General features: G+C 33.6%; 1 protein-coding gene across 7 annotated transcripts in view; it reads left to right on the forward strand.

The window, feature by feature from the left end:
- Window positions 1-14,269, forward strand: part of LOC123528669 (muscle M-line assembly protein unc-89-like) — a 76,378-nt gene extending 62,109 nt beyond the window's left edge. For all 7 annotated transcript variants that reach the window (XM_053522185.1, XM_053522189.1, XM_053522188.1 and 4 more), the window contains 2 exons: window positions 3,722-3,787; window positions 6,317-14,269. In XM_053522185.1, the coding sequence (XP_053378160.1) occupies window positions 3,722-3,787; window positions 6,317-7,153 (903 nt within the window). In that variant the 3' untranslated portion in view covers window positions 7,154-14,269. The remainder of the gene's footprint in view (window positions 1-3,721; window positions 3,788-6,316) is intronic.

A 14,269-nucleotide genomic window follows, 5' to 3' on the forward strand; every position in this document is an offset into this window, starting at 1 on the left:
CTTAATACAACATAATTTATTCTTTAACAACATATAAAAGAACTGAAAATGTTGTCTCTTCGTAGACATGGTCTCTCGAGCAAGTTTGACTGTACTTAAATTTTTGAAAAAAAAAGACTGCTTGATTTTTTTCCCAGAACTCACTGAAAAATGTTTAGTCAGCAACTTGTTCTTTTTTGAAAGAATAAAGTGAAGAATGAAACAGGAAAAAAGGTAAAGATAGAGATCTACTTTTAAAAAAAAAAAGATATGTGTCACTTATAAATCAGGTATGCACCAGTAGCAGCCATAGACAGATAGCATTTTATCACAGTTTACACGGAGAAATTTCTGCCTTGACACGATTTTGGAAATGGTTGGACTAAAATTTCAAGATGTGGTTTGGAAAAAAATGTCCTTGAAAAAGTAAAACAAGGTCCTTGAAAAGTCCTCAAAAAGCACTTGAATTTTGTCTCGTATGTTCTGTTTGAACTTGAATTTTGTCTCGTATGTTCTGTTTGAACTTGAATTTTGTCTCGTATGTTCTGTTTGAACTTGAATTTTGTTTCGGATGTTTTGTTTGAACTTGAAGTTTGTCTTGTATGTTCTGTTTGAACTTGAAGTTTGTCTTGTATGTTTTGTTTGAACTTGAAGTTTGTCTTGTATGTTTTGTTTGAACTTGAAGTTTGTCTTGTATGTTTTGTTTGAACTTGAAGTTTGTCTCGTATGTTCAGTTTGAACTTGAAGTTTGTCTTGTATGTTTTGTTTGAACTTGAAGTTTGTCTTGTATGTTCTGTTTGAACTTGAAGTTTGTCTTGTATGTTCAGTTTGAACTTGAATTTTGTTTCGGATGTTTTGTTTGAACTTGAATTTTGTCTCGTATGTTCTGTTTGAACTTGAAGTTTGTCTTGTATGTTCAGTTTGAACGAAGTTCGATGGTTTTTTAAAAAAATGAAGTATTGTACTTTAATGTTTGCACTTAGACCATAGGTGCATTTTATCACAGTTTACACGGGATTTGTTGACATTTTGAATGTTGACTAATTTTTGTTTGAATGCTTGAAATTGTTTGGAACACTTGAATTTTGTCTCGTATGTTCTGTTTGAACTTGAATTTTGTTTGTATGTTCATTTGAACTTGAATTTTGTTTCGGATGTTTTGTTTGAACTTGAAGTTTGTCTTGTATGTTCGTTTGAACTTGAATTTTTCTGTATGTTCGTTTGAACTTGAATTTTGTTTCGATGTTTGTTTGAACTTGAATTTTTCTCGTATGTTCTGTTTGAACTTGAATTTGTCTTGTATGTTCAGTTTGAACTTGAATTTTGTTCTCGTATGTTCTGTTTGAACTTGAATTTTGTCTTGTATGTTCTGTTTGAACTTGAATTTTGTCTCGTATGTTCTGTTTGAACTTGAATTTTTTCTCGTATGTTCTGTTTGAACTTGAAGTTTGTCTTGTATGTTCTGTTTGAACTTGAATTTTGTCTCGTATGTTCTGTTTGAACTTGAATTTTGTCTTGTATGTTCAGTTTGAACTTGAATTTTTTCTCGTATGTTCTGTTTGAACTTGAATTTTGTCTTGTATGTTCAGTTTGAACTTGAATTTTGTCTTGTATGTTCTGTTTGAACTTGAATTTTTTCTCGTATGTTCTGTTTGAACTTGAATTTTGTCTTGTATGTTCAGTTTGAACTTGAATTTTTTCTCGTATGTTCTGTTTGAACTTGAATTTTGTCTGTATGTTCGTTTGAACTTGAATTTTTCTCGTATGTTCTGTTTGAACTTGAATTTGTCTTGTATGTTCAGTTTGAACTTGAATTTTGTTCGTATGTTTTGTTTGAACTTGAATTTTTCTGTATGTTCTGTTTGAACTTGAAGTTTTGTCTTGTATGTTCTGTTTGAACTTGAATTTTGTTATGGAGTTCCAGTTTAAACTTGAATGCTTATGTTGATACTGTCCGCTTGAACTTGATTGTTTAGATTTCTGTTTGAATTATATTTATTAGTCTCATTATGTCTGCCATTTGAATGGAGAAATTTTTACTCTGTCTGTGTGTCGTCCGTCTGACTGTCACAAATCTTGTCCATGATTAGTTGAACTGAATTTTTCTCGTATCTTCACCAAACTTGAACAAATGTGTTTGCCATAAGTTCAGCCAAGTTTGATAACTAGCCAAATCGGCCCAGGCACTTTGGAATTATGGCCCTTGAAACATTGTTATAATAATCAAAGCACTGAAAGTGTGATTGGGTTATATCAAAGCACTGAAAGTATGATTGGGTTATATCAAAGCACTGAAAGTCTGATTGGGAATTAAGAATATATAGGGAGTAGGGTTCATACTCGAACATTTCTCATCCGATCTTATACTACTATTCAGATGATTAGGCAGTTGTGGGAGACATGCGCTTTTCTCAAAAGCAGCTGTAGTTTTTAAACACTGTCATGTTACAATTGAATCTAAAACCTTGTTGTTTATTGGTTATTAGATAATGATTAGTTGTGATACATTGCATGAAGGAGTGCAATATTATATCAAAAAAGAACAACTGCATATTTATCAATACAAATGTAATGATTGTTTTATTACATACTCAGGTTCATGTATAAATTTTATATCATACATTAAATTTTGTTCTAACTTGAAAAAAACAAAGGGTTAATAAACTTTTTAACATGTAGACACACATGAAAATGATGCAGAAATGACACCACACACTTGAAATAAAAATTTACGTGTTTATAAAAGAAAAATATTGATGTTTAAGGTTTCACTGTAACTAAATGGAGTTTATAAGCCTGTATAATTTTGCAGAATTGCATATAAATTTTGTGTCAGGAGTATGGCTCTAGTTATCTTTTATTAATGTGAAAAGGAAATTTAGCTTTTGGTCAGGAAATATGCTCTACTCTGGATCCGCAGCCTAATAATATTGTGCTCCTAAAGTGTAGCTATATCTCCACTGCAAAACTTGTACATATTTCTGTATCTCCACTGCAAAACTTGTACATATTTCTATCTCCACTGCAAAACTTGTACATATTTCTGTATCTCCACTGCAAAACTTGTACATATTTCTGTATCTCCACTGCAAAACTTGTACATATTTCTATCTCCACTGCAAAACTTGTACATATTTCTATCTCCACTGCAAAACTTGTACATATTTCTGTATCTCCACTGCAAAACTTGTACATATTTCTGTATCTCCACTGCTAAACTTGTACATATTTCTATCTCCACTGCAAAACTTGTACTTATTTCTATCTCCACTGCAAAACTTGTACATATTTCTATCTCCACTGCAAAACTTGTACATATTTCTATCTCCACTGCAAAACTTGTACATATTTCTGTATCTCCACTGCAAAACTTGTACATATGTTATCTCCACTGCAAAACTTGTGCATATTTCTGTATCTCCACTGCAAAACTTGTGCATATTTCTGTATTTCCACTGCAAAACTTGTGCATATTTCTGCATCTCCGCTGCAAAACTTGTGCATATTTCCGTATCTCCGCTACAAAACTTCTGCATATTTCTCTATTTGTGCATATTTTTTGTATCTCCACTGCAAAACTCCTTGAACCTATGGGGAGCAGAACACCTGTCTGTATATTCCAAAGCCAAGTTATTGAAACACGAAAAGGTAATACAATTTGATTTTTAGCAAAACGTTTCAGCTACATTCCCAAAAAGATTTAAGTAATAGTTGTTTTCTTCTTCTTTTTCATACCAACCAGGTGAAGAGATCATTCCCGGGCAGACCACGTGGCAGGCCAAAGGGAAGAAAAAATAAACAATTAGAGGTAACTTGGATTTAATATACACAATTTGTTATTATCTTCAGATGAATGTTTATTTAAAAGAAAAGATTGAAAATGCACGGCTATTCAGTTCTGAATAAAACATAAGGTACTGTATAATCATTAAACTCCAAGGGCATGAAATTTTGTGGTTTTGGCTAAAATTGCTGTTTTGTGGAGTTATGAAAAATCAGAGCGTGATTTGTTATATTCTTACTGTGCAAGTGTAAAAAATATTATCAAGTAATCTGGCAGTCTAAAGAAACAGGTAAAAGTGTGAAATTACTTTTTAGCTCACCTGCACACCATATACATCTTCTCTGAAACTAGTGGTCAGAATTACACCAAACTTGGTCTCCTAGCATGGTCCTTTTTGAGTATATTCAGATGATTGTGGTTTTTTGTGGGAAAATAGATCGTAGTGTTTATTGTTACATTCATAACCAACTATATAAATAAAGCTTCTTGTATATTGTACCCCTTTTAAGGGCCTCTAGCTAAAAATAGAAAAACCTCTAAATGACTTTTTCTCATGAACCACTTGATGAATTTTTATCAAACTTAGTGTGTAGCATCACTGTAAGTCCTCAGACTCCCAAATTTAGGACTTCCTGGCCTCTTTTGGGGGCCTCTAGAGCTGAAAACAGAAATACATTCAAACGACATCTTCTGATGAACTGCTTGATTGATCTTCATCAAACTTATTTATAGCATCATTTATAAGGTCTTCTCTAAAATTTATATAAATGGGGGAGCTTTTCCACTTTTAAAAGGCCATTAAAGCTAAAAATAGATAGACAAAGGGAGGTAATAATAATTTATAAACTTGCATTTCTAATAATTTTTGGCTAAATATGTACTCGTCAATGCAAATCTTTGACAACTTTAATACAATAGTGCTTATATTCATATCATTCCTTATCCAAAATATGTTTGTTTAATTTATACTTATGCTAAAATAACGGTTGGGCAACCAAGATAGGAAAATCAAAGTTTAAAAATACTTCCAGTTATAATCTGAAGTGTATTAAAAACTCTTTGAACACAAGAAGGTGTAAATGATGTTGTCCTCTCTGAATTTTTTTTCCAGTTGGGGCACTTGGCCCTCTTGAGGCTGTTTGAGTTAAAAATAGAAATGCCTTTTAATAACCTTCTTGTAAATCACATGATGTGTCTTCATCAAACTTGGTCTGTAGCATTATTGTAAGGTCCTCTTCTAAATTTTTTCTAAGTAGGGGAACTTGGTCTCTTTTTAGGTGGCACTTTAGCTAAATATAGAAATATCTTTAAAAAACTTCTTCACTCAAATTCTGTCACTGATCTTTATCAAACTTGGTCTGTAGCATCAGTTTAAGGTCCTTTCCCAAAGTTGTTTAAAGGTCCATTACTAAGGGAAAGTGAGTTGGCAATTTTTTTCACAGCCAGTGCATAGACTTCTGCAAGACAGTAAATAATGAAGATTGGCCGGTCAAAATTTACAGAAGGTCTTTGGAACTCAAAGAAATGTATGTGTATTATGTTGAAATTTCAATGAATCGACAGAATGACCCCCCAGGTCTTTTTAACTTTCCTCATACTTCATAGAAAAATAATTGTACATATACTGCGATTTATTTCGAATTTCTACATACCAACTTTCATTTTCCAGTAAAATGAAATAGTTTCTGTGCTTTTTAAAAGAAATTAAAATGTTCACTTTCCTTAGTATTGGACCTTTAAATGGGGTGTTTGGCCCTTTTATGGGGTCACTAGTATAGAGCTAATGATAAAAATGGCTTTAAACGACTTCTTCTGATGAAGTACTTGGTGAATCTTAAAGGCTCGCAATGCCTTTGTTTAAAATGTGGCTGCCACAATTTCTGTTATGAACATAAAATACATTAATTTCTAGTTAAGTCCTATTTCTGATAATTACTTTAACATTTGTCAAAGGTTTGAATATTGCTGAATATACTAGAATGTTTTATTGAATCTATTGTTTTTATTACCTCCCTTTATGGCTCATGTGCAATATTAAAAGTAGTACTTTTCTAAGGATGTAAGTATGCATAACATTTATTTGGAAAGCTGTTTCATCTGTTTTTTAAGATAAAAATTTAAGGCATTATGGACCTTTAATGAAACTTGGTCTGTAGCATCATTGTCATACATACACTCAAGGTCAGTGAGCGACTGGGCCACTTTGTTTTAGGTTACTGTACATGTGTCCGGCTAATACTTTAACTCATATAGCAAAAGCTAGACAGTTGTTATTGCTGTGAAATTGTTTTTGTTGGGCACTAATTATCAAGGTTTTTATGGTAGTGCCATCAACAATATCTTATTCTTATTTCTAAGCTTATTATGAAATTATTTAATTTATAAAATTCATTTTCACACGAAATGACTGTTTTGGCAGAAACCACAAGTTCTTATGCAGACAGAATTAAGTATTCTTAGTTTAAATATATATGGAGGGAAATTTGTTGACACATATGGTAGAAAGATTGATTTTTGTAACATGTGTAGCAATGTATTTTTATTTATTCACAGTATGAGAGGTTATTAACAGATATGGAGTATGTGGAAACACATTCGGTTAAACAAGAAAGCATTAAAACAGATGATGATGGTGGAGACAGTGTTAGAGCACATGATGATTACCATGTCCCGACACATACATCTAAGTCAGACACTGACCAGACATCATATCAGTCAGTGTCAAAACAATGCACATTTGCAGACGACAGAAGGGAATTACCAATGAATGTCTCGAGTGACCATTCTGATTACGTAGTGGAAATGAATGAGTCAGATATAAATAGCCCAAGAAATATTTTTAATGATACTGACACAGATGATGAGGATGGAGGAAAGCTAATTACAAACCAGTCTGTGTTTCAACCTTTCTCTATAAAGACTGTTTCAAAAACAGTTGCTTCTATTGTGTTTCCTGTTATGACTGGTTCTGAAACTTTGGATTCTGGCCCACTTCCTGTTGAGACTGATTCCAAAGCTGTGTCTAATGTATTTTCACATCAGTCTCATTCTGAATTTGAAATTTCAGAAAAGCCTCTTGAAGAGAATCAGTCAAGTGTAGTGCAAGAATTTAAATCAAGTGACTCTCCTGGAAAAAATAGTCAGGAAGACCAGTCTGAAAAATATAGTCTTGAAACAAATGAACCGAGTGATTCAAGTCTCCAAGTGGAGAACAATGAGTCAGTGTTGGGATCAAAACTTGAAGCATCTATTGACTTTGATTATTGCCTGAATGTCAAAAGTGACCAGTCTGGTGCAAATTTTCAGGAAATTTTTTCAGGAGGTCTGCTTGATAATACAGCATCTAGTGATCCAGACTTTATAGATGATGATTATTTACTGGCATTCTAACAATCGTGTTAGCAAGTATGGAAGATAAATATTCTGAAAGATGAAACTGTTTAGAGCACTGTGGACTCTCTGAGACTTGCAAAAGGGGATTCATTGTACAAGACTTAATTTACCATATAATGGACTATCTCCAAGACTTACAAAAGGGGATTCATTATACAAGACTTTCAATTTACCATAGAATGGACTATCTCTGAGACTTACAAAAGGGGGTTCATTGTACAGCACTTATAATTTAACATAAGTCTGGATGTAATTTAGTTATATTTTTGTAAGAGATTTATTTTACATATTCATTTGAACATCTCCAGTAGCCTGATATTTGAATAGTGTGAAGAAGTCATATACACAGGCAACTGCATGTTTCAACCTGAACCTGATGTAGCACTGTTGTAAAAATACTACCCTTAAAAGGGAACTGTTAGAAACCTGTTTACAATTTACCCTGATATGATGTTCCCATTAAAAGTGTAGTTGTATTCAGTCATATGTTTTTCAAAACAACAGGAAAACTACATATAAAGTTCTAAAGTTCACTACCTCTGCTTATGAATCTCAAATTGAATCTCCTTCCACGTTTTATTGCTCCCCCCCCCCCACTCCTCCTCGCACCACTCCCACTGAAATACTTGTAAATTTTGTTCTGTTAAATGATATAATTTTTGTAGAATTACCAGAACAGGATCAATTTGAGCTTTAACATGACATTCAAGTTTTAATATGGTTGTTACATCTTTTATCCTCTTTCTCGTAATTCCGAGCCTTCTCATTGGTCCGAGCCTTCGGAAAATTTGCACTTGCAGCTATTTCCTGTTTTTAAATTTTATGTATGTTGTAGCAAATCATATGACAGTTAAACAAAAATAAAAATAAAATAGAATTACTTGCATTAAAATAGAAATATACACAACAGTAAATTTTGGCACAAAATTTGCTTATCTAAAATCATTGGGATAATACCGGTATATAACCTTACAGAAAACAGAAAGCACTTATTTTAAAACTTTTTTGTCCGCTAACACAATAATATATCTGTTCTTAATTTTAACAAAGAACTTTTTCAAAAAAAGCCTTATTTTTTCAGAGCTAATGCAAATGAATGCAAGTCTCGGTTTTAATGAGAAAGAACCTGGCTGTTTCAGAGGGTTAGGGTCATCATGTGAAAGCCTAGATTATTCATTTACAAAAATCCTTAGAATTTTTCTTCATGGGGATTTTATAAGTTTAGATGTTGGAGTATCAAACTATAGCAAAAACTCTTTTGAAACTTAAATCTTTTACTGACCAGCATTGAAAAACCGGCTAATGGGCTCGGAATAACGAGAAAAGGGCATACAACGTAGCTTATTCTGAACTGCATGTCAGAACAGAAACAGTTTTGGCTTTAATGGGTTGTACTGCATTACATATGACTGAAAACACCATGTTGTATTTAGCTTTTTTGCACTTTGTACTGTATTCCATGTAAAAGAAAACGGGGTAAATTTGGCTTAAATAGGTAGCATTGTACTTCATATGACAGAACAGGGCCAATATGGATTAAAACAGAATGTACTGAATTGGTTAAAACAGAACAGGGCCAATATGGATTAAAACAGAATGTACTGAATTGGTTAAAACAGAACAGGGCCAATATGGATTAAAACAGAATGTACTGAATTGGTTAAAACAGAACAGGGCCAATATGGATTAAAACAGAATGTACTGAATTGGTTAAAACAGAACAGGGCCAATATGGATTAAAACAGAATGTACTGAATTGGTTAAAACAGAACAGGGCCAATATGGATTAAAACAGAATGTACTGAATTGGTTAAAACAGAACAGGAGGAAGAGGATATACTGAACAGGCTGTAACAGAATGTGGGAAATGTTCGCATTGACTGCTGTACTGAGCAGGGTTTATGTTAACTCTGATTGCACTGAACTTGCTGGAATAGGGCCACTATATGACTGACAGAACCAGGTTATACTAAGCTTTTGCATTTTTACCAGAAACAGGTAAATTTTGCTTCTACTGCATATAACAAAACAGGGTCAGTTCTGGCTTACACAGGCTGTACTGAATATAGCTAACAGGGTCAATGTTGGCTTAAGCAGATTATACTGAATTGGTTAAAACAGAACAGGTCATGTTTGGCTTTAACAGGACATACTGAACAGGCTATAAAAAATGCGGTTGGGGGGAGGGGTATGAGGTTCTTTGCCTTGGCTGTTGTACCAAGCAGGGTTTATTTTAGTGTTGTTATTGTTCGTCCTGAACTTACTGGAATAGGGTTAGCTTAGGCTCTATGTCCCGTAGTACACATAAACTAACATTGAATTTTAGGATGCACCTGTCATTACTATTGAATCCTTTGAAAGTTCAGTTACACTTTTTTTTTTGAATAAAATGTTTTTAATTGAGGTGTTATCTTTCACTTGAAGAAGTCCTCCATGTTCACTAACAGCAACTTCCAATTTGATGTTAAGTTCATGTAATTTCTGTTTTGTTGTTTAATTTTCCTGTTGAAGATTCTGTTAATGCACATTGTTAAGAAACAATTCTTCTTTCTTTTAAGTGTTCACTTTCTTTAAACATAAAGTCAGATCTTTCAGAGTTTTCCGTTTGATTTTGACTTGCAATTTATTGTTTTTGGTATGCGAATTAAGTAATTTTGTGAAACAGTGATTTGAATTTGTTTGACATGTGTGTATATTTTTGGGAATACAACTTTAATTATTATACCAATCATGTTCTTGCTTTGAAATATACTTTTTGTTCATTTTGTAATATTTAGTGTTGATAATTTGATGTCAAGGTCATTTAGTTTTCATCCCTTCTAAGTGAGGACACTGATTTTGTTTTTGTAATACAGTTTACCACTTGATTTATGATGTTTCACCCTTCTCTGGCATGAGCGGCCTTCACCCTTCTTCATAAATGTTCCAGGTCTCAAATTCAGACTGGTGTTTAGATATTCAATTTATGGTAATTTAACTGTTCATAAGGTATACAGACACAAATAAGAAAATGGCATGAAAAAAAAATAGTCGCATAATGATGGATTCAAATAGTTCTTAGTTTTTTTTTTAGATCACCTGTCACAAAGTGACAAGGTGAGCTATTGTGACCGTCGTCCGTCAACAGTTCCTAAAAAAATCTTCTTCTTGAAAAACACTGGGCAGAATTACACCAAACTTCACAGGAATGATCTTTGGGTGGCCCCCTTTCAAAATTTTTCAAAGAATTGAATTCCATGCAGAACTCTGGTTGCCATGGCAACCGAAAGGAAAAACTTTAAAAATCTTCTCAAAACCCAGAAGCCCTAGAGCTAGTGGACCTCTACAAAATTTGTTCAAAACCAGAAGGCCTAGAGCTTAGATATTTCACATGTACCATTGTCTAGTGGACCTCTACAAAATTTGTTCAATCATGACCCCCGGGGTCAAAACTGACCCCGCCCCAGGGGTCATTTGATTTTACATAGGAAAATATTAAAAAATCTTCTTCTCAAAAACTAGAAGCCCTAGAGCTTAGATATTTGACATGTATCATTGCCTAGTGGACCTCTACTAAAGTTGTTCAAATTATGACCCGGGGGTCAAAATTGACCCCTTCCTAGGGGTCACTTGATTTTACATAGGAAAATCTTCAAAAATTTTCTAAAAATAAACCAGAAGGCCTAGAGCTTAGATATTTCACGTGTAGCATTACCTAGTGGACCTCTACAAAATTTGTTCATATCACGACCCCCTGGGTCAAAATTGACCCCGCCCCAGGGGTCACTTGATTTTACATAGGAAAATCTTCAAAAAATTTCTAAAAATAAACCAGAAGGCCTAGAGCCTAGATATTTTACTTGTAGCATTGCCTAGTGGACCTCTACAAAATTTATTCAAATCATATCCCCCGGGGTCAAAATTGACTCCGCCCTAGGGGTCACTTGATTTTACATAGGAAAATCTTAAAAAAAAATTCTAAAAATAAACCAGAAGGCCTAGATCTTAGATATTTGACATGTAGCATTGCCTAGTAGACTTTTACAAAATTTATTCAAATCATGACCCCTGGGGTCAGATTGACCCGCCCCATGGGGTTACTTGATTATACATAGAAAAATCTTCAAAATTTTCTAAAAATAAACCAGAAGGCCTAGAGCTTAGATATTTGACATGTAGCATTGCATAGTGGACCTCTACAAAAAGTTTTCAAATCCTGTTTTTAAAGTTACTTTAAGAAAATTTCAACTATATTTTCTCATAATTCTTTTGATTCATTTTTATTATGATCTTTTGACCTTGAAGACTTGTCCTTAAGTGCAATGATAACAGATGAGCGATATAGGGCCATCATGGCCCTCTTGTTTGCTTTTAACCACTAATCATTTCTCAAATGAAAGATCATTATTTAATTATCAATATCTTCAGCAGTGTTTGATCCTTTGGTTGGCAGGTTGTGATTCTAATGCGTATCAAAATAATTGGTCACAGCTAATTTATAAACAATCGAAATACAGAATGAAGTTTTCCCGGAGGCACAGATTTGCATTCAAACAAATATCTACTTGTTCGTCCAGTGTTCAGAATTTGGAAGTTCCGGTTTTTAGAAGTACGATCTATATAGAAAACAGAAGGAGAAAAAATCGGGACAGAGAAAATAGTCTGATTTTCGGAAGTTTCAAGTTTTTGGAAGATACGGTATTCAGAAGTTCCACTGTATTTATCATTATTCAAAGAGAAGGACTCGTAAAAAGTATTTTGGCAAATATTGTAATAGCTGTTTATAAAAAGTTCAGATAAAAAGAGACCGCCTCGGTAGCCTAGTGGTTGAGCGTCCGCTTCGAGTACGGGAGGTTGTGGGTTCGATCCCCGGCTGCGTCATACCAAAGACACAAAAAATGGTACTAGTAGCTTCCTCGCTTGGCGCTCAGCATTAAGAGGATAGTGCTAGGACTGGTTAGCCCGGTGTCAGTATAACGTGACTGGGTTGGGTATCATGCCACGTGTCTACGGCGTGATATTCCATTGAGGCAGCACTATAAAGTTGGGCATTGTGCTCACTGCTACAAGTAGACACCGTCGTTAATATGACTGAAAAATTGTTGAAAAAGACATTAAACCCGAACACACACACACACTCAGATAAAAAGAGACGCTTTGAAGAATTACATACACATTTTAACGCAACAATGATTTGTAACATTTCTGTGTCAATCTATTAATTAATTCAGCATTATTAAACCATTAAGCATAAGATCAGAGACGGGTTAATGTAATTGTTCAGAAGAATGAATATACAAACATATTTAATTTGTGGTAAGCATTGTAAACATTGTTGTAAATCCTCACTTTAGCTTCTGTTTGGGCACATTCAAATGTTATGGTATACTTCTTCCTTAAATTCTTCATAAATGAAGTAAGACCATGTTTGGCAGTCATAAAATGAGCCGCACCATGAGAAAACCAACATACTATTATTAGTGCATTTGCGACCAACATGGATCCAGACCAGCCTGCGCATCTGCACAGTCTGGTCAGGATCCATGAGTCCGCTAATGGTTTCTCTAATTCCAATAGGCTTTGAAAGCAAACAGCATGGATCCTGACCAGACTGCTGGTCGCAAATGCACTATGTTGGTTTTCTCATGGTGCGGCTCAAATCTACCGCAAATAATTGTCTAAAATTGTTTTATTCTCTGATGAAAAGTTTATTTACAGTGGTAACTGTCTACCTCCTCAATGCTAGCATAAAAAATGATGAAATTTGTCATGTGAAAAAAATATTGGTGACATACCTGTGTCTTTGTGTCAAAATGAGCATAAAATTGGTAAAATGTGTCCCATTTGTGTTACTTTGTGTCATAATGAGCATAGAAAAATTTTGGATTGTCATATGAAAACAGTGAGTGACTGTCATCAAGTAAAAATGACACATTTGTTTGTAAATTCAATATGAAAAAACACTTACATTATATCAAATTCTTTATACATGAAAAGAAATAATCTTTTCCATCAATAAAATTTTCCAGTAACTGTTTTATTACAAAATAAATGTTTTTGAATTTCTAATGAAAAAAAAAAAAATTTGATTTGTTACTGTCGACCTCATCAATGCTGGCCTAAAAAAACAGTTATTATAAAGTTTGTCACCTGAAAGAGAGAGTGTCTGTATGCCTTTGTCTCATACTCAGCATTTTTTTTGTAAACTATTGTGTTAAAACAATTATTCTAAAACAACCCAACTTGTTTTCCTATTAATGAAAGAAGGCTGAAAACTGTGTGTTATTATTCAACAATTCATTTTTCTGAAGTCACAATTATTACGTCACAGCGTTAGACAGCATAGCGGCACGCTGGAAAAGAAATCAACACAAACCAGGCACATATTTTATAGATATCGTCAGGGTTGTACATAATAATCCTTGATAACATGTTAGAATCGAAATAATATATCTCAAACAGTGATTTGCTCATGAAAAACATCATTGTTTGTCGTTTAGTTGCGTATTATTATATCAAGAGGGCTGCGCCCTCTTGATATAATTCCTTCGCATCAAAACTCCAATGATTTTATTCAATAACAAATCACTGTTTGGGATATATTATTTCTTAAGTGACTCCGTTGTCAAGTAAAACACTTTGTTTGAAATTCAGTTATTTAACAAGAATTCCGCAGTAAATTAATCAAGTTCAACGGTTAAAACATGAAGTAATTGTAGTCAAACTTATATAAAGCAGCCAGCCAATGGAGCGACACAAGATCACTGCTTAAGTCCGGTTAAAATTAGAATGAAAGAATCACTATTCAGCGTTAGCTGACTGGCTGCTTAAGACAAATGGCTGCATAGTACAGGTGACTGCTAAGGCATGTTTAACTGTACAGTTTTATATAAAAATATATCAATTCTGCCAAACTAGCAGTCTTCCTCCTTTGAGATTTTGCACACAAACCTATGAGATTTTAGATATTCTAAGTAGACAAAGCTGTATATATTTCCTGTTGAAAAGTACTCTTTCATTGATATTTATGTTAAGTTGGTTCTTTATTCTCAAATCCAGTTGTATGTACATGTTGCATTATTATTATTCACAGTTTACATTTCAAGTTGGAAATATTAAAATTTTTGAAGCATA

The sequence above is a fragment of the Mercenaria mercenaria genome, chromosome 13 (genome assembly GCF_021730395.1).
Source record: "Mercenaria mercenaria strain notata chromosome 13, MADL_Memer_1, whole genome shotgun sequence".
NCBI classification, from domain to species: Eukaryota; Metazoa; Mollusca; class Bivalvia; order Venerida; family Veneridae; genus Mercenaria; species Mercenaria mercenaria.